This window comes from Lynx rufus, unplaced genomic scaffold (assembly GCF_022079265.1).
Source record: "Lynx rufus isolate CCGP_SWC_20201006 ecotype Redwood Valley unplaced genomic scaffold, mLynRuf1.p SCAF_4, whole genome shotgun sequence".
In the NCBI taxonomy this organism is placed as follows: Eukaryota; Metazoa; Chordata; class Mammalia; order Carnivora; family Felidae; genus Lynx; species Lynx rufus.
This window is the reverse complement of record NW_025814856.1, coordinates 124381693-124408383: the sequence shown is the minus strand read 5'-3', so window position 1 is coordinate 124408383 and position 26691 is coordinate 124381693. Positions and strand designations below refer to the sequence as shown.

The following is a 26691-nucleotide window of genomic DNA, read 5'->3' as shown; positions in this document are numbered from 1 at the left end:
AAACAAGTGTTATTGACTCTATCTAGCTGGTTTCAAATCTATCTCTGCTTCACTATTCTCACTGCCATTAAATTAGTTTGTACACTCTCCCCATCTCCTACCTGGATTATTTTAACAGCCTTCTAACTAGTTTCCCCACTTTCCAGTCTGATTATCCACCATCCTTCAGAATTATTTTTCTAAAATCTTATCAAGATATTCTTCTTAAATATCTTAAATGACTCTGTTGTCTGCAGGATGAAACACAAACTCTAAGTATTGTTTGTGCTTTCTTGTCTGGCACTGAGTAGGTGCTCAAGCCTGCAAAGTGACTGAATCTTTGTTATAGCTTTTTTTTTGTTAATATCAAAACAGCATACGTGGCACTCAATAAAGATTTGTTGAATGAATCTATTTTCTAAATTCTACTGCAAAATCCTTTACCAGTATTCCCAAATACACACATCTTGGCGTGCATTCAGTTGATCTAACCTAGCCTACAGGAAGAAGCTCTTTGGTAACTTACATGCTTTTAGTTTATAATTAGTCATGTACATTTTCCAGATTGGGTTTGTGCCGAGAGTGTAAATTACGAAGGTAGGTGAAGTCTGTGTGGGCATTCCTGACAATTTTGCATCCATGAATAACTTCTATCAAATGAGAGAGCAAATCTACAACTTTCTGCTTGCTAGCAAGCTGTATGTACCAAGTTAACCAAACCAGCGTGGGCCACAGCCATCTGCTGCTACAAAAGCTTCGCTTGTGAGGCTAGAAGGCGCTCCTTTGGAACTTGCGGGGGGCGGGGTAGCAGGTAGCCGCCGCATTGCAGCACAAACCTATCTGAAGTCTTCGTATGCGGCTGCCTCCCCAACCCCGCACCCTGTAAACTGCTTCCTCCCCAGAACTGTGGGCCCTTTCAGGTGTTGCTTTTAGGTTTTCCTTGGCCTTGAAAGACGGACACGAAGCCTCTCTTGATGAGATCGGGAAAACCGAACAAGCTCTGAAAGTGGAAGGCGCGTTTGGAGAGCAGGGTCTGAGACAAAGCCCACTCAGCCAGTCCCCCAACGTCTCCCCTTCTTCCTATGGTCTGATGTCTAGCCCTCCTCATTCCCAATTCCCGATCCAGCCTACAAATTTCTGTGTTTCAAGGGGGGAAAAACAGCCTCCGGCATAAAACTTGGTGCTTTGGGGTCTGGATTTCCTAGCATTTAATTTCTCGGGCCTCTCCTTTCGAGAGGCTAAGCCTGAGCCCCAAGCCCGCGCTTCTAGGAAGCGACCACCGCCTGGTCGCGCACGCGCCCTCCGCGGGCTATCCGCTGACCTTCTCCGGGAAACCCCTCCAAAAGCACCTCCCCGTCACCTCGCACCGCCCCCTCCTTTCCTCCTCTTTCCGCTTCCTTTTTTGCGCCTGCGCGGACCCAATTGTTTTGGCTTTCCGGTGGGATCCAGCAAAGGAAAAGGGCGGGGGAAGCTAGGGGAAGGGCGCGGGAAAGGGGTGGGGGTCTCAAGAACCCGGGAAACTGCAAAACTGCCGCTTGTGCCGCTAGGCGGGCGCAAGCGGCGGGAGTTAAAACCTGGCGAAGGCTGGCCCGCCGTCCGCTGCCCGCGCGTTCCCGGGCCGCGGAAGGGGCCCGCGAAGGGGGCGAGCGCGCGCCGCAGGGGCGGGGCGGGAGCGGCGAGCCGGGCGTCTCGCGGCCCGGCGGCGCGGCTCCCGGGGGAGGAGTCTGGCGGTGGTCGGGCCCTAAGGAGCGTGCGGCGGCGCCCGCAGAGGACGCTGCTTTCCGCGCAGGACGGACCGACCGAGGGAGGGCGCGAGGGAAAGCCGGAAGGAAGACGAGGCGACGGCGCCAGCCTTCCTCGGGGGAGGCGGAGGCGATACCCCGGCCCTGGCCGCGGCGGGAGGGCCACGCCCCCGCCGCCGCGCCCGAGGGGCCCAGTGTTTTCGGGGCCGCCGGCCGCACCGGATCCCGATCCCTGGAACCTGGGGACACGGGTGAGCAGGCGTCTTCAACGCCGGGCGGGAGATAGGGGCGGGCGGGGGGAGCCCGCCAAGACCTGTGGAGGAATTGGGGAAGGAGGGCAGCAGTGGGAGGGGGCTCGGCCCTTTGTGGCTCTGCCGGCGGGGGGGGTGCGGGGGGCGGCGGCGGCGGCATCTTTCAAACCCGAGACGCTTCCGCCGCGGTAGGGGGAGGGGCGCGGGCAGCCGGCGCCGCCCTCCGCACCCCGCGGCGGCCCCTCCGCAGCCGGGCCGGTGTGTGGGGCTGGGGTGTCCGGGTGCGCCGCTCGCGGGGCCGTTTCCGGCCCCGGCCTTGGGGCGCTGCGGGGCTCCCAGGCGGCTCCCTGGCCCCGGCTGGCGCCCGCCTTTGCCAAAATAAAACCGTTTCCCTTAATGCCTCGCGACGTGTTCGCGAGGTGGTGGGCCGGAGAAGGGCAAGCCCTTCCTTGCATTTTGTTTCTTCCCAGTATATCTGAAGTAAGCAGGAGATGTGTAAATTAGCAGAGGTCCCATTATGATCTAACGATTTTAAAAAGAAAGCAGAAGCTGCCCTTTGAAACAAAATTGTGTACGTGTTTACTTTAGACTGTGAAATCGTTAACTTATTTGAACTCGACCACCTCCCTCTCCCTATGAATTGACAAACCGTGAAGTAGAAGAATATCCTTTGATTTGATTTGGAGCAGTTATTCCGGAGTTAACGTCTTTTGTATTCTAGTTTAGCAATCTAAGATCTCCTTTTACAGCGACCTTAAAGGGAGAGGAGTACATACTCCATGGGCTACAGATCCCTAGAATTGTCCGCTACTACTGTGGTCCTTTCAAGTGAAAATAGAAAAAGAACACAAATGTAAAATTAACTTTAAAAGGGCACGTTTGTATGCAGTATTTATCTTCTAGATCACTTAGCCTTGTAAAAATGTAGGGTACAGGACTGGTCACGTGTTGTTTATACATGAATCTGTACGTCTGGCTCACTGAACATTCAGGCATTCAGAAACAAAACCCTATCAGTAATGTGGTCTGACCAAAATTATATTTTCTTTTATTGAAGCAACTAATTACCGGGGTGGTTTGTTTCTTCTCTTTTTGTTTTTTCCTTCCCTCTGAGTTGTGAATTTTTGCCTGAATTTGAGTATTCAAATCTCTTGCGGTTGTGAGTGACTTAGTTAACCTTTGGTAACGTTTTTTCAAGAGGACTTTTTTTTTTTTCTGACCTGAAATAAATTGAAGAATCCAACTAGGCCGTTATTTTCTAGTTTTGGCCGTGTGATATTTGGTATTCTTCTCATCTGGTTGGTAACTAACGTTAAGCGTATTCTTCACACTGATCTTTTGTTGTTCTGCTGCTTGTTGAAAACCCTTTACATTGGGCCCTGAAATTCTCAAGAAGTTGTCTGTTGATCAGCTATACAGGACTGTAGCATTTCTGTTGTGCATGCTTTATCTTCACACCCTGACACCTAGTGCTAATTTCTCTACACGGAGTTTTGTAGGAAGGAGTTTTAAGTACAGTAACTTCTCCCCTTTTTGTTTGCTCTCATAGGAAGCGTTACCATAAATAAGATCTGTTAGCTTTAGTTATTCATGGGGCTCTAAGGAGGTGGGTTGGAATAGCGGGTCATAGTGCTTAAGTCCACACAATTCTATAGATTCTCTTTCTCCTGGTTAATGGAAATGATGAACTATTTCGTAAATTTTAAACACTGAACATTGAATTCCTAGAAATTTGAATGCAGTCTGAAAAGCCAAGAGATTTTACACATTTATTTAGACAAGAGTTGTTTTTCTCATTGCCCACTTTCCTAAGGCCAGGAAAAAGGATTTGTCTTACTGTCATAAAATATATGAATGAAAATATCAGAGTTCTTCATTATATATCAGCTTTATCGTTTTCACTTTTGTGCAGTTTGAATACAGCAAGTAACATTTAACTCAGTATAAAAAATGACAGGTTGATTGCAAATAATTTTTTAAATATTTGAAGATTACTCCTGGTTCCTTTGCCCAGAATTTGCAGGACCTAGATTTTCTCAGTGTGGGAGGAGAAGGGATTGTTGTAGAAGATTTGGAGAAAATATAATTTAATGAGAGAAGCTTTTAAAATTCTTCACTTTCTTTGCTCTACTTCCACACCTCTGACAAATGGTGACATGGCGGTGGCTTCCATGGTAGGCAGAGGATTCTAAGTATTCCTCAGTTTATTTTTTGGGATATAAACTGAGAAACTTCAGTAGTCATAATCATAAACTGGCTGTGCCCTTAATGACCTTATGAGTATGTTTGAATGTCTGGGAAATATTTTCTTCTGTTGTGATTGAAAATATTTTTGACTTGATGGAAAGTGAAATCCTAGTGAAAAAGTTAAGGTCAGTTTTTCTTTAGCCTGTATTTCTCCAGCTTTCTTAAGTCACTATGTAGAGCTGAGAGGAAAAATCGAAAAATGATATCCAAAATACAAGGACATACTATACTCATATGATTATTCTATCACAGGTAGCATCTCCTTTATGTTCTCATTTAATATTTTGTTGTTCTTGTTTAATTTTTAAAAAGTGAAGTAACTTACTAATCGTAATGTAGTATATAGGAGCTTATACTTGTGATCTGAATTTACTTAGGGTGCTGAGCATAATTGACTTGGTGGAGTCCTGTAGTCTTTTCATTGTGGTTGGAAAGGAATAGACCTGAGCTCTTAATTTGGTTAGAATAGGGGAAGCTATACTGAAATTTATCAAACTTTATAAAGTCTTTAAAAGGCAAGGTATTTTTTTTTTAATTGATGTTTGTCACGCCTCCAAAAAATACTGTTTGTGTAGTGGTTGACAATCAGTCTAAAGACCAAGCGGTCTTCCAAATATTCTCAACTGTCAGGATGGTTTTGTTAACTTGAAAGCGAGCTTCTTGGCACCAATCTTTTTTGTCCTCCCTGAGGAGAAATCTATTGCCTCATTGATACCAACAAAGTTTTGTTTTGTGACTGGTGCTTCCTGGTTCTCCTTTAGTTTTTTTGCACTGGCATCGGCCCTTTCAAGATTAGTCTTTGTTGAGCCAGTTTGTTCTGTGATTTGTACCATCAAAACACTCCCTAAATCTTTGAATGAATGTTTTTTAAGATCCCTTTCACCCCTGGTAAAAAGAGAACCGTGTTTGAGTACTGAGACTTTGTAATTGGGACGCCTGGACCTGTATAGGTGTGGAGATTCAGGAGCTGGGAAAGTGCCACAAAAAGCCTGGCCAGTGACTGCATTAATAATATAACTGCAGGTTTATGTGGTAGGGTTCTGTGTCAAGCATCATCCGAAGATCTTTATGAAATTAATTTATTCAGCTCACTGAGAAGAGATTTGTTTTTATCTTCCATTTTACCAATTAGCATATTGTGGCACAGAAAGTAAATAACTTACAAAAGGTCACACAACTAGTTGAAGAATTGGGCTTTCACAGCTCCACAGTTCATGCTCTTAATTTTTTGGCAATACTTGGCGTTCAGAATGCCTTGGATCCTTTCCAAGAAGTCTTCAATCTTTTGTATTGGCATTTGTGGCATTGGAAGATGCAGCACCATCTAAGTTAAAAATATAAAACTGGAAAGTGCTTCATACATGATCTATAGTTCACTGCCCTTCCTCTTTCATCCTTTATGTATTTTCTGTGTAGTCCTTGTTGGCAACCTCCTTCCATCTTTTAATTTCATTTAACATACACAACTCACTTAATTGCTAATCAGTCTCATTTTCACCTGCAGCAGGTATTTAATCCTTTATTCTTTCCTTTATCTTCTCGGTTTTGCCTGGTTAGCGTTGGAAAATGTTCTATTTGTGTTTCTTAGCTACTCAGTGGAAGGGTACTGCAAATGACACACCTGTGGGGTTGAAAACTAGGTTTCAGAGTGAAATTTGAAAGCTCCTCTCCCCCTAATAGAACCCTTTGCCATCAACCTCTGAAATCTTTTGAGTGTTTGGAGTTAACTTTTAAAATTTCAATATTTCAAGCCTTTCTCCAATTAATCTTGGTTTCTGTTCCTTTAAAGTCAATGTTCAGAATCTATACAATATAAATTGCTACTATTTCTTTCCAGTTTATTTATTTTGAGAGCGTAAGCAGGGGAGGAGCAGACAAGCAGGGGAGGGGCAGACGGCGGGGTGGGGGGGCACAGAGGATCCAAAGTGGGCTCTGTGCTGACAGCACATATTGGAGGATGTGTGGCTCAAACTCACTCACTGTGAGATCATGACTTGAGCAGAAGTACTGAGCCACCCAGGCGCCCCTATTGTTACTGTTATCTCTTTAATTGTCATTATTACAGCGTGTACTTTGTGTAGATTTTCTTTATAGATAACATTTTGGGGCATATGTTGGCTTTTGGAGCCTCATGACTTAACCACCTTTTTTGTAATACTGTTATTTTTTTAGGAAAATGAAGTGAGGATTTCAGACAACTAGATTAAACTTCTGGAGTACGAGTAATTTTAAAGTTGGATTTTCTATATTTCTGATTTAATGATGAAAGTATAAAACAGGTTGGCTCTATGAAGGTTTATTTTATAGTCATGTTGATTATTTGAGGAAAATCTGTTGAAATAATTTCTCATGAGGTGTTTCACATTTTTAAATAGAATTGTGCATATTAATATGAATTGCTGACTGATTTAATTCTGATGATCATGTAATAGCAGTGCTTGTTCCTTTTGAAACTATTTTGTGTGGTGGAATCCACTCAAAGTACCTTGGAAGCTTGGGTAGCCTAGAGAAATAATGTATTAGAACCAAAACTTTTGCTTTCCTTTTTCTCTCTCAGTCATAATATAAATTTCCTACTTTTATAGGAAGTCCTTAGATTTAAGAATAAGTTGGACTTTGTCCCCTGATTTTTTGCAGAAAGTCCATGGGTAGAGAGTAGAAGAAAAGATCTCCTGTACGTGGCATTCTAACATTATTCATTGTTGTTGTTCTCTGCTGTCAGGTAGATCACTGAAAAACGTTGAAATGAACCCATAAGTTAGGAAAAGAATTTAGAGGGGTGCCTGGGTGGTTCATTCGGTTAAGCGTCTGACTTTGGCTCAGGTCATGATCTTGCAGTTCGTGAGTTGGAGCCCTGCATCAGGTTCTGTGCTGACAGCTTGGAGCCTGGAGCCTCTTCAGATTCTGTGTGTGTGTGTGTGTGTGTGTGTGTGTGTGTGTGTGTGTGTGTGTGCGCGCGCGCGCGCGCGTGTGTGTGCCCTTCCCCTGATTGCCCTCTGTCTGTCTCTCTCAAAAATAGACATTTAGGGGGCGCCTGGGTGGCGCAGTCGGTTAAGCGTCCGACTTCAGCCAGGTCACGATCTCGCGGTCTGTGAGTTCGAGCCCCGCGTCGGGCTCTGGGCTGATGGCTCAGAGCCTGAGCCTGTTTCCAATTCTGTGTCTCCCTCTCTCTCTGCCCCTCCCCCGTTCATGCTTTGTCTCTCTGTGTCCCAAAAATAAATAAAAATGTTGAAAAAAAAATTAAAAAAAAAATAGACATTTAGGGGCACCTGGGTGGCTCAGTCGGTTAAGCATCCGACTTGAGCTCAGGTCACGATCTCCCAGTCCGTGAGTTCGAGCCCCGCGTCGGGCTCTGGGCTGATGGCTCAGAGCCTGGAGCCTGCTTCCGGTTCTGTGTCTCCCTCTCTCTCTGCCCCTCCCCCGTTCATGCTCTGTCTCTCTCTGTCTCAAAAATAAATAAACGTTAAAAAATTTTTTTAAAAAAATAGACATTTAAAGAAAATGTTAGAATATCCATAGTTTTTATGTCAAACTACAGTGCACTTTAGTACATTCTGAATTTTTTTATATCGTGTTTGTACAACTCCCATTTCTTACTCTCGTCATTTTTCGCCGTGGAATATTTCTTATGACCAGCTTTCAAATATAGGACTTTAAATTTTTTTTTTTTTACATTTATTTATTTTTGAGAGACAGAGGGAGACAGAGCACAAGTGGGGGAGGGGCAGAGAGAAGGAGACACAGAATCCGAAGCAGGCTCCAGGCTCTGAGCTGTCAGCACAGAGCCTGATGCGGGGCTCGAACTCAACGGACCGCGAGATCATGACCTGAGCCAAATCATGAGCCAAAGTCAGACGCTCAACCGACTGAGCCACCCAGGCGCCCCTCAAATATAGGACTTTAAAATGTATCTCTTTACACAAAAATTATCTTGTATACATATTCTATTTCTCAACTGCGTGTAGTTATTGTAGTTGATAAAATAGAAAATAAGTGATTTTGACTATATAGTTCTCACTGTGTTTTTTTCCTAGCAGATTATCTTGTAGACGAATGTACTTTATTTTTATTTATTTTTATTTTTTTAAGTATTTATTTTTGAGAGAGAGAGAGAGCAAGGGAATGAGCAGGGGAGAGAGGGGTACACAGTATCCAAAGAGGGCTCTATGCTGACAGGAGCACGCCTTATGCAGGGCTGGAATCTGGAACCATGAGATCGTGACCTGAGCTGAAGTCTCTTGCTTAACCAACTGAGCCACTCAGGTGCCCCTTGTTTGTTTTTAACCTTAATAAAGAGTACTCACACTGCATAAAAGAGAAAGTGTTTCAGAAATCCACTGAACCTGGGGAAAAGCAGGCGGGGAAAGCAGGTGTGTGTTAGGGAACAGATGTTAAAATATTTTTATTGAAGAGAAAGTGGAACATATACAGGTTAGATTAAGAATTACATTTAATTCAACTTTTAAGCATTTAAGGTGTATGTTTTCCCCCTGTTATTGTGATCTAAAGGGAAGACCTTCTAGGAGATAACAACCTGAGTTATGTATTTTAATCACTGATTCTTAATATTTGATCAAGAAGCAGTCTGAAGCAGAGATAGGTACATGTGGTCTGCAGCCTGTTTTTGGAAATGAGTTTTATGCCAATTTGTTTACATGCTGCCTTTTGCCACTTTGACACTACAAAAACAGAGTTAAGCATTTGGGACAGAGGCTTTATAACTTACAAAGCCTCTGAAATATTTTGTCTTCGTGATAAGAGAAAGTAGTATACCCTTTAAAAGTTTTTTTTTTCAAATTAGATAATCATTGCATATGTTAATAAACAGAAGGATTGAAAAAAGTCTTCACTAAGTTTTTTCCTCTTTCTGCAACATGAACCACTGTTAGTGGAATCAAATGCCAACTACCTCCTTTGCTCATTTTACTTGTATTACAGTTTTTCTTATGGTAAAGAATAAAATTTCTTGTATTATCAGAAGTTTTGAAATGAAAGATCAAGACAGGTGGATTTTAAGAAAAGCGTTTCTTATACGCAGCTCACTTTACCCATTTGCACCTTTTTAGCTTTTGTCTACAATAACTGGTCTTTAAAACACCATTTTTTTAAATGATAATCATGGTTTTGGCTGTAATCTATAGTAAGAATAAACGCATATGGTATTTTGGAGCTCTAGTGGTTGGCAACCCTCCGTCTGAGTATTTCTAGTACAATGACCAGCACTTAATAAATACTCAGTAAACATTTGTTGAGTTAAATTTAAGTAGCCATTGATTTGTGATAGAAAAATAATTCCCTGATGCCTGGGAATTAGTCTGTGGGTAACTAACTGCTAACTTCTGCAGATAACAAGATGTGTGACTTACTTTGAAGCTAATTTTAGGTATGACATAGAGTGATACATGACACAATATATTTATTAAAAAGAAAATTCATAAAATATGTTAAATCACTGGTGAAGTTAAGTAATACAATACAGGCTTTGTGAAATATTTTTAGGGTATTGATTTCAAGTATTGTTTCTAGGAGAAAAGGATTCTGTAAATATTCATGTTACGGGCGTTTGAAGGTTGTTGGTTGGTCATCTTAAACTTTGCAACTTTTCACGTTTTTACATATTTTCACATATTTAAAGTCTCTGGTCTCAGAGAAGTTTTATTTTGAATTGTACTAGATACAGGTGTTCAAATTATTACACTTATTTAATATATCTAAATAACTTTTTCTGCCTACTTTATTTTTTTAAACATTTATTTATTTATTTATTTATTTAGAGCGAGCACAAGCGAGCAGGTGAGGGGCAGAGAGTGGGAGGCAGAAAATCCCAAGCAGGCTCCGTGCTGCCAGTGCAGAGCCCAGCTTAGGACCCAAACTCACAAAACCGTGAGATCATGATCTGTGCTACATCAAGAGTTAGGTACTTAACTGATTGAGTCACCTAGGTACCTCTTTTTTCTGCCTATTTTAATATTAAGATATCCTAAATAAAAAATGCCCTATCAGGAAGAAAATGTACTCCAGATTACAAAGTAAGGTGTGGGGACTAGGGGTGTATAATGCAGCCATACTGAGGATTACATAAAGCTGGCTCATGGTGTAATTTTCTAAAAGCATCTTCAGTTGTTTTACTGTGGCATCATGTGTATGATTAAAAAAAAAATTAAATCTAGTAAGAGACTTAACAAAACAGGCCTAAAAAAGTCCTTTCAAAAAATCAAGTCACTACAAAAAAATCAAGTCATAATATGAAGTTAAAGAAATAACCAGAGTGAGTCTAGTCTGTACAGCTAGCCTGCAAGGAATTCTGGGGTCTAGCAGTGGGATCCAAATCCATCCTGGCCCAGACTGCCAGTTCTTGTCACCTGATTTAAATATGGATGAGGATGATTTTGGATCTTGCAGCTATGGTTAGGACTTTCAGTTTATCAATGCATGCATTTCTGTAAGATAAATTTCTAGAGGTAGAATTAATAGATTGGGATAGTCAGCATTTACAATGCCAAATACTATGCTTTCTGTAATAGTTCACTTGCAGTTCTGAAATTCAGAAAACTCTTAAAATCAAGTTTTAAGAAAAACTAGCAGAACTCAACCTGAAGTAACACGAGGCTATTTATAGTATTATTTTCACACTGTTCATATTTCCCACAGTAAAGATAGTAGTATGTTCAATTATGGAGTGTTGTGCCAGACTCTTTGAGAGAGTCTTGTAATACATGATACATGTACCACGTTATCTCTATAAAACCTGAAAAATTCTAAATTCCAGAACATATCTAGCCCTAAGAGTTTTTTTTTTTTAATTTTTTTTAATGTTTATTTATTTTTGAGAGCAAGAGAATGCGTGCAGGAGAGGGGCAAAGAGGGAGACACAGAATCCACAGCAGGCTCCAGGCTCTGAGCTGTCAGTGTAGAGCCCAGTGCAGGGCTTGAACCCAAGAACCGCGAGATCATGACCTGAGCTGAAGACAGATGCTTAACCGACTGAGCCACCCAGGTGCCTCTCTAGCCCTAAGAGTTTTGAATAAGAGCTTGTAGGTATGACTTGACCTACACTTCTGTGTAAGAATGCTCATTTTCTCCATACCCTCACTGGGCCTTGCATTATTGATATGTGAAAATAGCCAGTGATTTTAGGTATTACTAGCTTTAGAGGTTATAGTAGTAGAACTTAGATTTATAGTGTAACTTTCAAATCTGGAAGAGCAAAGTCGTTACCTTAAATGACCCAAAGTCTCTCTCTGCCTTTGCACCTGTTTTAGTTACGTTCAGAGTTAAGTTGGCTGGAAATTTGACAGTGTATATCAAGTTAGCAGTTCGTGTAATAGTATAGTTTGGCAGGAAGTACAATGTGATCTTCTCTTTGACATATGGGAGATACTTTGTGAGAAAAAGTGTTAGTGGTTCCAATCACGGTATTATTTATAGGTTTCATGTCAATAGTACTTGATTTTTCTCATTATGGGAACTAAGAGTCATCTAATTAGAAAAGAAGTGATAGTTTTAGCTATTTAGTAATTCTGTGTGGGTTTTATCTCTTCTTTTCCTGATTTGTAATTCCTTTGCCAAAGTTAAATTTTAATTCAGTTGGAATTTCTTTTGATGAATGGTATGCAATAGGACTAAAATGTAGAGGTTTTTTTTCCCCCCTCTTTCAAGTGGTTAGCCAGTTGTTCCAACATTATTTGTTGAAATAAGCCAGTTTTCCTATTTTAAAATGCCAGTGTTTAGCATATCTAATTTCTTATATTTACTTGGGTTTATTGTAGATTTTTAATACATTTTACTATTGACAAGAGTCACAAAGAAAAACTTGCCTTCCGTTCCCCTCAAATATCTTGGCAACTGCTGTGCATTCTTCCAGATGAATTTTCTGCAAATAGGATTTAGGTTGGATTTGTATTAAATTTATACATTTTGGAGAACATTCATATTCGTATAATATAGAGTCTTCCATGTAGGAACACATGTCTCTTTATCATGTTTGGTTTCAAAAAGGGTTTTCTGTACCCCCCCCCCCCCCCCCCGGAAAATTCTATACTCTTAAAAAGATTTCTAGGAAGGAACCACCACTGGACAAAGAGATATACTCCCTATGCTACCCTTACTGAACTGAACTACAGATTTAAAAAGTATATAGTTTTGGGGTGCCTGGGTGGCTCAGTCAAGTGTCAGACTCTTGGTTTTGGCTCAGATTATGATCTCACACTTTTGTGAGGTTGAGTCCCATAACAGGCAGCTTGGAGCCTGCTTGGGATTCTCTCTCTCTCTCTCTCTCTCTCTCTCTCTCTCTCTCTGCCTCTCCCCTGCTCATGCTGTCTCTCTCAAAATAAATAAATAATAACTTAAAATACACACACACGTATATATATGTATATATATATAGTTTGGAAATTAACAAATGGAATGTTTACCATATAGTTAATTTATATTAAATATAAAGCGTTTGTAAGTATATTTAGAATATATTTCCCAAAATGAGATTCTCCACGCAAGAGAAAGGGTTTTGTTTTGTTTTCTTTTTCTCTTAAATTATGGTCATGTATTGCCACTAAACAAATAACTAGTGTATTTGGCTTTGTTGGTAATTCTTTATTTTTAAGTAACTTTAAAATATATGCTTATTGATATGCTGCTTACTTTCTAGGATGTTTGTATTTTGTAGAGAAGACAAAAAGTTAATTTAAGACTATAAATATTATTTTTTCCCAGTCTTTTTAATTTTAAATGTAATAGACTTTAAATATCCCTTTTCTCAAGGGGGCCCTGGGTGGCTCAGTTGGTTGAGCATCCAACTCTTGATTTTAGCTCAGGTCGTAATCCCAGGGTCATGGGATCAAGCCCTGTGTTGGGTGTCGCACTGAGGATGGAACCTGCTTGAAATTCATTCTCTCCCTCTCTCCCTCCCCCTCCCTCTTTCTCCCTCTTTCTCTCTCTTTCGCTCTCCCTCTTTCTCTTTTTTGCTTTCTCTGTGCCCCCTCCCTGCTTGTGCTCCTGTGTGCAGTCTCTCTCTCGGAAAAAAAAAAAAAAATCAAGAAATGTACCTTTTGTCATGTTTCGTTTTTATGGTAATGTTTGAAGTTGAACTTTGAATAAATATGATTTATATTTAAATCTGCTATTTTAAGCATTGTATTCTAAAAATGTACTGGCCTACATACTCTAACTGAACTTTTTTTTTTTTTTTTTTTTTTTTTTTTAAGTTTCTCCAGAGGATCCACAAAACATAGGATGTCACCACAAAATCTACCTCGTGTGTTACTCTCTTTAACTCATGAGCTGCACAACAATTGTAAATTTGAGCAAGACGTCTGCAGACTGTTGGAAAACTGAAGAACCTAATTAACACAGGATGACCTAGGAGTGATTCTAAGCCTATAACAAGAAACTGTTCATTAGTGAATGTGTCAGTCTTGATTCTGAATGCTACAGATAACAGCAAGCAGAGTTTCTCCTTTCTTTATTTCTGAAGCATTCACTTGACCTTCCATCAGTAAGACTGACTTTTCCAATCTGTTCCGGGAGATATTAATGGAATACAGTCATGTCCACTCAAGACGAGAGGCAGATCAATACTGAATATGCTGTGTCCTTGTTGGAACAGTTAAAACTGTTTTATGAACAGCAGTTGTTTACTGACATAGTGTTAATTGTTGAGGGCACTGAATTCCCTTGTCATAAGATGGTTCTTGCAACATGTAGCTCTTATTTTAGGTAAGTACTTAAATCTTGCTTGGCTTGTAATTTCAAATGTAGAATGTTAGCTTATTTTAATGTTTTAATGGGAATTCTTTTAAACGTTTCAGTTAAAAAAAAAAACGACATCTTAATGTTTTGCTTAAACTTTCTATTCCAATGGCATGGTGCTTGCCAAATCACTTCCTTGCATGTTTAAGTAAAGGACAGGAAAAAGAAGTTTTTGCAAAGGTTTAAATACAAGAAATTTGTTGAAATTAACTCCGGTAAAGTTTTCATTGTGGGGAGGCAAAAAGATTCAGAATGCTGTTTTGCCATTAAAAGATAAAGAAAAATGAGGGGCGCTTGGGTGGCTCAGTCAGTTAAGCGTCCTACTTTAGCTCAGGTCATGATCTCAACAGTCTGTGAGTTCGAGCCCCGGATCGGGCTCTGTGCCGTCAGTTCGGGGCCTGGAGCTTGCTTCAGATTCTGTGTCTCTCTCTAGCCCTCCCCCACTCACGCTCTGTCTCTATCAAAAAATGAATAAACGTTAAAAAAAAATTTTTTTAAGAAATGAATAATTTTTATTTGCTGTTGAGATTTTAAAATATTACATTCAGAAAAGAGTAGTCAGGGGCACCTGGGTGGCTCAGTCAGTTAAGGGTCTGACTTCAGCTCAGGTCACGATCTCACACTCTGAGTTCAGGCCCCACGTCGGGCTCTGTGCTACAGCTCAGAGCCTGGGGACTGCTTCGGATTCTGTGTCTCCCTCTCTCTCTGCCCTCTGCTCATGCTCTGTCTCTCTCACTCTCAAAAATGAATAAATGTTAAAAAAAAAAATTAAAAAAAAAAAAGAAAAGAATAGTCATTGATGTAAGAGTTGTAGTAGGCTGAACGATAACTTTTCGAGGATAATTGTTGCTGTTTAGGCGTGTTAACGACTTTATTTCCTTTGCAAAAATGTGTTTCTTTTTCTCACTCTTAGTTTACTATTATCATTTATGATATCCTTTTAGCCTTACCAGACTCCTTGCCAGATTTAAATATTTAGTAATTAATACTATTGTTCTCTATGCATCAAAATTTAGAAGCTGATTTATTTGTAATAGCAAGTAAATAAAGCTTAACTTTTCATTTTTATGATCTTCTGCAACTTTTAACCTTTTTAGTAGGTTTCTCTTTATTGTGTGTTTTGTGAGAAGAATGGAAGCACAGTCATAGAAATTCTTTTATTTGTGTTTTGCCCTTAGGTTGAATTTTTACTTAATATTTGAAAGGGACAGGGTCAATAAAGATGAGTTAAATGTGGACCAGTATAATACTACCACAAATATTAGTAGTCATAAGTGGGGATCAGCTGTGAAAGTTAATTTCTGCTGTTCTTTAGTGTCAGCTATAGACAGGGCAGGTTTAATGTTGACTTTATAAGGTTAACATACTTGAAGGTGTAGAAACTTCACATTTTTTAAATGTTTATTTATTTTGAGAGAGAGGGAAAATACCAAGCAGGCTCCACACTGCCAGTGCAAAGCCCAATGCAAGGTTTGATCTCACGAATTGTGAGATCATGACCTGAGCTGAAATCAAGAGTTAGACTTCACCGATAGCCACCCAGGCGCCTCAGAACTTTACATTTCTTAATGTGGCACATCTCCTGATGATTCCCGAAGTTAAAGCCCAATGCTATTTATCTTTCCTGTGCCTGCGATTGTTTCAGGTTAAGCTGTGGATTTTTCATGTAATTTCAGACATTGATTTTCTTAGAAAGCTTAGCATATTTGCAAACAGTGATTCTAAAACTTGGTTGATCATCAGAATCCTCAAGTGCTTCTACAAATAGAGGTTCTTGGATTTCAAACCTAGACATTCTGATTCAGTGAGTCAGGGTTAGAGTTCAAGAATTTTTATATATTTAAAAACTTACCAAATGATTGTGATGGTCAGTGTTTTTTTTCAGATCTGTTGGCTTAGTAGATGGTGTTAGAAATTTGAAGTTACAGATTCAGTCAATACCAAGAGTTATTAGCTGTCCCTTTTTAATGGCCATTAATTATAAATTGATTACCCATTATTAGAAAGAGTTTTATGCCTTAGTTGTGGATTTTCAGATTGATATTTTTAATCATAGAACAGAATCTTTTGTAAAGGTAATGACCTTAGCAGTCATCTAGTCTGATTTTTAAATCTGTGCAGAAATTCCATCTATAATATTCTCTGTATGGTCATCATCTTGATCAGGAAGTAAACTTGCGTTTTTGTAGATGTCTTCCCTTTTTTTTTTTTCCTTTCTCATTAAGTTTATTTGTGATAGGTAACACACTGTTCTTTAAATTCTCTAGTCATGAGGCTGTTTATCTTTAACTAAGTGGGTTAGAATTGATTTTCCTGAAGACCAGGAGACTTAAATCTTTCAATAATGTTAGTCTTTAATTTTTTTTATATGTTTTTATTTATTTTTGAGACGGGGGGGGGGGCAGAGAGAGAGGGAGACCCAGAATCCGAAGCAGGCTCCAGGTTCTGAGCTGTCAGCACAGAGCCCGACGAGGGGCTCAAATTCACAGACCATGAGATAATGACCTGAACTGAGGTCGGACACTCAACCGACTGAGCCACCCAGGTGCCCCTCAATAACGTTACAGTCTTAAAGACAACACAGTCTTCTTAAGGCTACTGTTATTTCCTTTTCAATGGCTAGTTCCCTTTTTTAGCATCCTTGGTCTTGTGAGAAAATATATTCTCTCTAAAGCAAATCAGATAATAAGAAGTAGAATTAAGTAGAAATAATTATAAGTAGGAGGAATAGTCTGATACATATTTGTGATTAAAGCCACACATCTTTAAAATCCTGTGTCTGGGCTGCTTTTATAATCCCCAAGATGAAAACAGTCCTTTATATTTCTTCCTCCCATATATACCTTTCCTCTGGAGTGGGTAGATTATCCTGTATTTCCACAATAATAATTTGATCTTTTCCCAAGTGTTCTTCAGTTGGATTCTTTCAGGTTCGTTGATTTTAGTATATCTTTATGTATAATACTAGTCCGTAGAAATTTACTATTGGAAATTCTTCCTTTTGGGTTACATACATCTTTCCTTGTAGTTTAAGTTACCAGTTACATCCCACCAAGAATCAGTAGAACCTCTGAAACAGTACGTCTTAGTAACATTTACAGTTCATTTTAGACCCCAAATGAGAGATTAACTTGAGAATTACTCAGCACCTCTTCCACTGTGGTACTTTTCCATATTTCATATATAATATGTAATTCAGTATTTACTCTTTCTTAAAAACGTTTAAAATTTTCATGTGGCGCCTGGGTAACTCAGTCGGTTAAGCTTACTCTTGGTTTCAGTTCTGGTCATGATCTCACTGTTTGTGAGATTGAGCCCCATGTCCGGCTCTGCAGTGATAGCCTGAGACTGCTTGAGATTCTCTCTCCTTGCTTCACCCCTGCTTGAGTGCTGTCTCTCAATCAATCAATCAATCAATCAATAAACAAACTTTAAAAAAGAAAATTTTTATAATCAGTTGGCTAGGCTTCTATCTTTGGTCTTCAGCAAGCTCAGCTCCTTCACAGATGTCCGTATTTCTGGTGTTATAAAACCATGATGTAGAAATAGCCAGTCTCAATGTTGTCTGTATAGTCAGCTGTTCTCTTGCCCTTTCTCTTTTCCAAAATTACTGCCTTCTGCTGGAATAGACATATAAACCACCTGATCCCTAGTCTTCCATTTTTACTCAGAGCTCTTACAGTTCTTTTTCAGGCTTCTTTTGGTTATCTCCCATTCTCATGTCAAACAGGTGAAGCCAGTTAGTTATAGGTGTTTTTAGGGGCGCCTGGGTGGCTGAGTCAATTGAACATCCCACTCTTGACTGTGGCTCAGGCTGTGATCCTCATGGATCATGGGATTGAGCCACATGTTGGGCTCTGCACCAGCAGTGTAGAGCCTACTTGTAATTCTCTCCCTCTCTCTGCCTTTCTCTCTCTCTCTCTCAAAATAAGTAAACATTAAATATGTGTGTGTGTGTGTGTGTGTGTGTGTGTGTGTGTTTTTAAAGAGTTTGTCGTCACGTCTTGGATATTTTCTAAGAACACTTCCTCTTCTCCAGTACTCAGGCTTATTTATGGTCATCCTGTATTTTTGAGGAGGATGTCATTAGCTACCATGATTGATTTTGTTTGTGCCACTCTTCCTCTCCTTCACTGCCTGAAGTTTAGCTGCTGTCCTTCCTCCTCATTCTGAGCTATACCATGAAAGCAATTAGGTAGTCACCAGTGACTTTGCGGTCCTTGATTCTAGTTTTTGACACCCCACCTCTCTTGTCCTAAGTAGCATGGTACCAGACTGCTTATTTCTCTGATGAATCTTTTCTTGACCTTCTGTCATTCTTTTTTCTTTTTTTATCGTAATTGAACTTTACCTCAGGTTGGTCATTGGGATTCTGGATGCATTTTTCTTTTGAGGTTTTTAGTCACCCTCAGATATTCATCTTTAACACATGTCACTTTGTGGAGAATTCACAGCCCACCAATTTTTTTGTGTGCATTTTTAGAGAGAGAGCTTGCACAAGCAGGGGAGAGGGGCAGAGACAGAGAGAGAGAGAGAGAGAGAGAGAGAGAGAGAGAGAGTCTTAAGCAGGCTCCATGCTCCGTGTAGAGCCCAACGTGGGGCTCAGTCTCACGACTTTGAGATCATGACCTGAGCTGAAATCAAGAGTTGGACACTTAACCGACTGAACCACCATGCACCCCCACTGCTTACTGTATTAATTCCTAATCTTCCCCAGAGTTTCATTAATATTAAATACTTAACCGATTATTGTATTATTTCCACTTGACTCAAGTGCCCTTACCTTAAATCCAAAATTTAACTCCTCCTTTTCCCAGGATTAACTTGACTTACAGTTCTGTGATCTTAAAATTTTTCTCTCCGTGGCTAGCAGTTATTTTTTTAGGCAATGATTTGAAAATAAGTAGCTTTATTTCCCTATCTACTTCCTACTCTATTCCTTTCCCTATGTTCAGAAAATCACCAGATCTTGATTCATTGTGATAGCTTTTGTATCCTTTTCTGCCACCCTGGGTCAGGTTCTTCTTACTCCTCATCTAGATTATTGCAGTAGACTCATAGCCCATTTGCCTGTCTCTACCCTTTGGCCACTTGAGGTCTGTCACTAGAGTATTCATTCTACAATACATATTATTATACTGATAAATTCATGCACAAAACCCTTCAGTGTTCTCACTATAAGAAAAATCTCAGACTCCTATGTCTCCATTTTTTATTTTGGAGAAAGAGTGTGAGCCAGGGAGAGGGGTAGGAGAGAGAGAATCTTAAGCAGGTTTCACGCTCAGCACAGAGTCTGATGCAGTCCTAGATCCCACGACCCTAGGATCATGTCTGAGCTGAAATCAAGAGTCAGGAATCTCAACCTATTGAGCCACCCAGGCACGCCCCTCCTAGGCCTCTAAAAGCCCTCTGTGATCTGACTGCCACTCATTTTTCCAGTTTGCTTTCCAGTCTCCTGCATGAACCCTTATGTTCAGCCATGCCCCTGAAAAAAACAGTTATGTTCTGCCCTCACTGTTTTATCCATTGGTGAAGGCCTTCCTCATCTTGTCCTTCAGGGGCCCAAGCTAGTGCTGTTGTCATACCCACTTTTGATCACCACAGACTTTTCTCTTTTATGCATACGGTAATACTCTTTGCATTGTTTTTTCATCTCTCACCTACGTTTGGGTGTTATGTTTTGTATTCTCTACAACACTAATTGCCTTTTGGCATTGTTTCCTGTATATAATAGATTTTTTTTTCTTTTTTTTTTCTATAATTTATTTATTGTTTATAATTTACATCCAAGTTAGTTAGCACATGGTGCAACAATGATTTCAGGAGTAGAATCCTTAAGCCCCTTACCCATTTAGCCCATCCCCCCTCCCACAACCCCTCTAGCAACCCTCTGTTTGCTCTCTTAAATATAAAGGGTCTCGGGGCGCCTGGGTGGCGCAGTCGGTTAAGCGTCCGACTTCAGCCAGGTCACGATCTCGCGGTCCGTGAGTTCGAGCCCCGCGTCAGGCTCTGGGCTGATGGCTCGGAGCCTGGAGTCTGTTTCCGATTCTGTGTCTCCCTCTCTCTCTGCCCCTCCCCTGTTCATGCTCTGTCTCTCTCTGTCCCAAAAATAAATAAACGTTGAAAAAAAAAATTAAAAAAAAAATATATAAAGGGTCTCTTATGTTTTGTCTCCCTCCCTGTTTTTATATTATTTTTGCTTTCTTTCCCTTATCTTCATCTGTTTTCTTTCTTAAAGTCCTCATATGAGTGAAGTCATATGATACTTGTCTTTCCCTGATTTCACTTAGCATAATACTCTCTAGTTCTATCCATGTAGTTGCAAATGGCAAGATTTCATTCTTTTTGATTGCCGAGTTATACTTCATTGTATGTATTGTATATAATAGGTTTTTAGGAAATTGTCCCATATAGTTTTAGGAAATCAATTTGAGTAAATCACAATTTTAACAGCTTTATTGAGATATAATTTACATACCATAAAATCCACCTATCTTAAGGGTATAATTAAATGCATTTTAGTGTATTTATAGAGATGCACAACCATTTCTACAATCTAACTTGAAACATTGCACTCACCTTGTGCCCATTTACAATGACTCACCATTCTTACCCATAGCCCTAGGTAACTACTAATTCCCTTTTGTCTCTGCATTTATTTGGGGGAGGGATATTTCATATAAATGGAATCATACAACATATGGTCTTTTGTATCTGGCTTCTTTCATTGAGCACGTATTTGAGGTTCATCTGTGTTATAATACATATCAGTACTCCCTTTTTATTGCTGAGTAGTATTCCATTGTATGAATATAAAGGAGTTTGATGTTTCCACTCAGATGGTGGAATAGTTATATCTTTGGCACTGAATTATTATGCTTTTCTCTTGTGTCCCTCAAAAGCTTTCCTTATAATGTGTCCATAAGCAAATACCCTAAATAAACATCCCATGTTATCTAGTTGTCCTTCTTAGGTCTACGCTGGTTTTACACTAAACCCATCAGCTTTGTTTCTCATTCTGATGTAGGGCCATGTTCATGAGTGGACTCAGTGAAAGCAAACAGACACACGTGCACCTGAGGAATGTGGATGCAGCCACCTTACAGATAATAATAGCATACGCATACACGGGTAACTTGGCAATAAATGACAGCACTGTCGAACAGCTTTATGAAACCGCTTGCTTCCTGCAGGTAAGCGGTTTTTCCTCTGTTATATACATAAACTGGTTTATTTTGTCAAGAAACATTGTTTCATCAGTGATGTCTTCCATTGATGTAATTTTCTTATTGCAGATTTTAGAAGGTAAGTTTTCTCTTTTTATTTTTATTTATTAAAAAAAAAATTTTTTTTTAATGTTTATTTTTGAGACAGAGAGAGTCAGAGCATGAATGGGGGAGGGTCAGAGAGAGAGGGAGACACAGAATCGGAAGCAGGCTCCAGGCTCTGAGCTGTCAGCACAGAGCCTGACGCGGGGCTCAAACTCACCGACCGTGAGATCATGACCCAAGCTGAAGTCGGATGCTCAACCGACCGAGCCACCCAGGCGCCCCAAATTTTCTCTTTTTAAAGCATATAAGGGAGCTCCGCCTGGCTGGCTCAGTAGGAAGTGCAGACGGCTCTTGATCCTGGGATTCTGAGTTTGGGCCCCATGTTGGGTGTAGAGATTACTTAAATAAAACTTTTAAAAAATGTGTAAGGGGAAAAAAATGCATATGGGAAAAATAATAGGATTTGATTAGCCAATAAACTTCTTTAGTTTTATGATGGGAACTTAAAAAGATGGGTGAAAATTTCATACTGGTTTCATATTTTGCCTGGTTTACCTGAGAATCTAGATTTTAAGTAGAAGTAATTTTTAAAAGTGTTTATTAAATTTAAGTGCCCTTTTTTTATTTTTGTAAAGCCTTAGAAAAGTAGGTACTTCATACGTATGTGAATGAGTATGAGTGACACTGAACATCAACATGGGTGAAATTCTGGGAACCAGAGTATAGTCCATGTCTTATGTAGCTTTCTTCCTTTTTTTATTCTGTACTCTTTTTTTCCTTAGAAAATTGTGCATTGTCCCACTGTACCTACATCTCTGGGGAAACTGAAGCCATAGTAGCTTCGTGGTGCTTTTTTTTTTTTTTTTTTTTTTTAAGTTTATTTCTTTTGAAAGAGGGAGAAAGTGTTAGCAAGGGAGGGTCAGAGAGAGAGAGAGAGGAAAGAGCAAGAATCCCAAGTGGGCTCTGCACCAACAGTGTGGAGCCTGATGTGGGGCTTGAACCCATGAATCGTGAGATCATGACCTGAGCCAAAGTCGGACACTCAACTGACTAAGCCACCCAGGGCGCCCACTGGTGCTTTAGAATCAAGGGCATTCATAACCTAGATCCAAACATGAAAGGGGGAAATGCTACAATATGTGCACTGTCTTTCTGTAGTTTGTAAGTTTTCAATACCTTTTTTAAAGCCAGGAATTTAAAAAATACGAATTTCAGAATACTTTATTACTGGAGGTAGGAACACTGTTCCTAACTTTTTCCCTAACATGTTAGTGAACTCATATGCATACGCTCACGAAATGAAAAACAGGACTCTTGTCTCTTTTACTGGGTTGCCCTGACAGGCCTGGGATGGGGCATTTTGTGACACCAACATGATCTTCATTATTAGACGCAGGGAGTGGTAGTGTTTTTATATGCCACATACTGTTTTATCTAGGTTATGTATAATGTTTTAGATATATATCCTGCTTTATCTATATAGATGACATATAGATATCATCTAATCCTTACTGTGATCGTTGGTAAGGATCTCCCCATTGTATACAAGAGAAAGCTGAAGCTTGGAGAAGTAAAGCTCCCTAATACTATACAAGTACTGACCATCCAATCTTAGCAACCTGACTTCTCAGTCTAAGCTGCTTCTAGTTAGTGTGCTGTGTGAATAAGTATAGTAGGTAGCAGTTCTGATTCAGCCAAGATCTACTTCTCCTCCTTAAGAAAAAACAAATCTGGGAAACAGAATGGCTATGGTGGGTCATTTAAATGTAGGTAATTTACAACGGCACATGAATGTGTTTATTGTTACCTCTCTAGATAAGAAAGGCAAATAGGTACTTAGTCATTGTGCATGATTTTCTTGTTTTATAAATGACTATCTTGTCCATGTTGAGAAAACCAGATTCTGGTTCCTCAGTAACCATTTATGATGATAAATGATAATCATTTATGTACTATGATATATTTACATTGTTTTCCCTTTGGTTTTCTCAATCATATATTTTTTAAAGCCTAAAAAATTATGCAGAAATTTTCTTTTCCTGTAAGGCTATTTTTAAGAGCCTTTTTAATGTTACATTATTAGCTCTTAAATAGGGCACTTAAGTAGGCCACTGGACAAGAAGAAATACAAAACTATGCATAATCTTATAATTTTATTATTACTGGAAGGCATTATCTCTTAGCCCAAACATACATATCTAAAAACAAACCGTAGTATAGGGAGCTGATTAATATACTTGTGTTTTACAGTAAAAGTAAAATTTGTCCTGTCTTTATCAACCTTTTGTTTCCTCCCATTTTAGGTAGAAGATGTATTACAGCGTTGTCGAGAATACTTAATTAAGAAAATCAATGCAGAGAATTGTGTGCGATTGTTGAGTTTTGCTGATCTGTTCAGTTGTGAAGAATTAAAGCAAAGTGCTAAAAGAATGGTAGAGCACAAGTTCACTGCTGTGTATCACCAGGAAGCGTTCATGCAGCTGTCACATGACCTACTGATAGACATCCTCAGTAGTGACAATTTAAATGTTGAAAAGGAGGAGACAGTTCGCGAAGCTGCTATGCTGTGGCTAGAGTACAACACAGAATCACGATCCCAGTATTTGTCTTCAGTTCTTAGCCAAATCAGAATTGATGCACTTTCAGAAGTAACGCAGAGAGCTTGGTTCCAAGGCCTCCCACCCAATGACAAGTCTGTAGTGGTTCAAGGTCTGTATAAGTCTATGCCCAAGTTTTTCAAACCAAGACTTGGAATGACTAAAGAGGAGATGATGATTTTCATTGAGGCATCTTCAGAAAATCCTTGTAGTCTTTACTCTTCTGTCTGTTACAGCCCCCAAGCAGAAAAAGTTTACAAGCTGTGCAGCCCACCAGCTGATTTGCAGAAGGTTGGGACTGTTGTAACTCCTGATAATGACATCTATATAGCAGGTGGTCAAGTTCCTCTGAAAAACACAAAAACAAATCACAGTAAAACAAGCAAACTTCAGACTGCCTTCAGAACTGTGAATTGCTTTTATTGGTTTGATGCACAGCAAAATACCTGGTTTCCAAAGACCCCAATGCTTTTTGTCCGCATAAAGCCATCTTTGGTTTGCTGTGAAGGCTATATCTATGCAATTGGAGGAGACAGTGTAGGTGGAGAACTTAATCGGAGGACCGTGGAACGATATGATACTGAGAAGGATGAGTGGACAATGGTAAGCCCTTTGCCTTGTGCTTGGCAGTGGAGCGCAGCAGTTGTGGTTCATGACTGCATTTATGTGATGACACTGAACCTCATGTACTGTTATTTTCCAAGGTCTGATTCATGGGTGGAAATGGCCATGAGACAGACTACCAGGTCTTTTGCTTCAGCTGCAGCTTTTGGTGATAAAATTTTCTATATTGGAGGGTTGCACATTGCTACCAATTCTGGCATAAGACTCCCCTCTGGCACTGTCGATGGGTCTTCAGTAACTGTGGAAATTTACGATGTGAATAAAAACGAGTGGAAAATGGCAGCCAACATCCCTGCTAAGAGGTACTCAGACCCCTGCGTTAGAGCTGTTGTGATCTCAAATTCTCTTTGTGTGTTCATGCGAGAAACCCACTTAAATGAGAGAGCTAAATACGTCACCTACCAGTATGATCTGGAACTTGACCGGTGGTCTCTGCGGCAGCATATATCTGAACGTGTACTGTGGGACTTAGGGAGAGATTTCCGGTGCACTGTGGGGAAACTTTATCCATCCTGCCTTGAAGAATCTCCATGGAAACCACCAACTTACCTTTTCTCACCGGATGGGACAGAGGAGTTTGAACTGGATGGAGAAATGGTTGCACTACCACCTGTATAGTTGGGGAGTTTAGGGAGTGCACGCCTGATTTATGTGCTTTGTCGTTTTCTTTGCTAAACAAGAGAGGCTATGAAAGGACTAAATATGAGTACATAAAAATCTATCTTTGATAAATTTTATTTTTATGCCCTACTTAATATTTGCATCAGTATAATATATATCAGTGAGTCTTACAGAAAGATATGCTTCCATAATATGAAATAGATTATCCAATAACTGAGAAACTTTTACATGTATCATGAGAGCATAAGAATCTGGATTATCTAACATCGTTAGCCCTGTGTTATGTACAGTTCAAAAAGTTCACTTACTAGTTTCCTGTTCTAGTGTGGTATATCACAGATTGTGCTGAGGTTATTTTTAGTATATGTATTTCATTCCCGTGCTTCTGTTCTGAAGTCCTGAAATACAGCTGTTTTTTCAGTGTAATTAATTCAGCTGCACTTAACACTAGTGTCCATGTTGGTATAGAAGTGTTGTCTAAATCCTATACTATAGTTGAGGAAGATCTTCCATTTCATGGTATTGCACAGGGAGAGCTATGACTGCAGGATCAGTCTAACTATACTATTAGGTGCATGTACTCTCTTTTCACTAACTTATACTTGTCTATCTAGAATACAGGTCTTCCAATCAGCTGGTCATTTACCAGGTGTGGACTTAAGTTGCTGGGCTTGCAATAAGAATTGCTAGTCCCTTGTTGTGCGGGTCTGTGTGGAGCTTTAATCAATAAATGCCTCCACTCTCTGTATTACATTAACATTGGCTCATGCGTATAACTACCTGCTGCTGTTGTATTTCTCCATCTTAAAGATTTAGAGTGGGTTAACCAGGTCATTACATCTTAATTTAATAACAAGCATTACTGTAGAGTGATTGTGTATAGATATCCATTAGCTGTCAGGGTGTGTTTTTTTTTTTAACCTGTCATGTGTGTGGGGGGGTGGGGTAGGATTAGAAAGGTGAACTGTTCAGGAATTCTCTGCACTAGCTGTGCAGAAGAGCAGATAACTAGTGCTGCTCTGGCATTAATCCCAGGAACCACTAGCAGTAGCGGGGGCGCCGCCAACCTAACATGAGCACAGGTGCTTCATGACGACATCACTAGCATGTTCAACTGCATCATGTTCTGGCACTGTATTTTGAATGACATTAATTTATTAAATAAATTGTATATATACGATATCTCTTGTGATGGCAACGGTGTGCTTTTAATTTTACTGGGGCAGTTTAACTTGTTACAAGTGGTTTTTTGTTTTTTTCCAGCATTCTGACATACACACACACACACACATTTGGCTTTCCTTTATTGTCTGATTTGAACCTTACTGTATCAACATCAACTTTAGAGACACAGAGACAAGGCTTTAACCCTGGTCCCAGATTAGGATCATCTGGAGTACTTTTAAATTGCTGAGCCTCATCCCAAACAAAACAAACCACAATTTCTGGTGGGTGGACTCAAGGACCCAAGCAACAGTGTCTTTCAAAGCACTACAGGTGATTCTTTCGGGCAGTCACATTGAAAAAGAACCCTTGGTTTAGGCCTTAAATAAGGATCTCATTCTGGATTGCCAGTCTTCCTACAGCACATTGCCAATCATGTTTACGAACT

At 39.9% G+C, this 26691-nt stretch overlaps 1 protein-coding gene and 1 long non-coding RNA gene across 2 annotated transcripts in view; one reads left to right on the top strand and one right to left on the bottom strand.

Moving 5' to 3' along the window:
- The first annotated feature begins 1695 nt into the window (after positions 1-1695).
- On the top strand, positions 1696-26261 carry KBTBD2 (kelch repeat and BTB domain containing 2). The gene is made up of 4 exons (XM_047095285.1): positions 1696-1972; positions 13423-13933; positions 20994-21159; positions 23541-26261. The coding sequence occupies exons 2-4, from the start codon at positions 13764-13766 to the stop codon at positions 25074-25076; spliced, it is 1872 nt and encodes a 623-aa protein (XP_046951241.1). The 5' UTR covers positions 1696-1972; positions 13423-13763; the 3' UTR covers positions 25077-26261.
- The window catches only part of LOC124523522 (uncharacterized), a 16835-nt gene continuing 13519 nt past the window's right edge, over positions 23376-26691 (bottom strand). The window contains exon 3 of the long non-coding RNA XR_006965006.1: positions 23376-24182. This is a non-coding gene — a long non-coding RNA (uncharacterized LOC124523522). The remainder of the gene's footprint in view (positions 24183-26691) is intronic.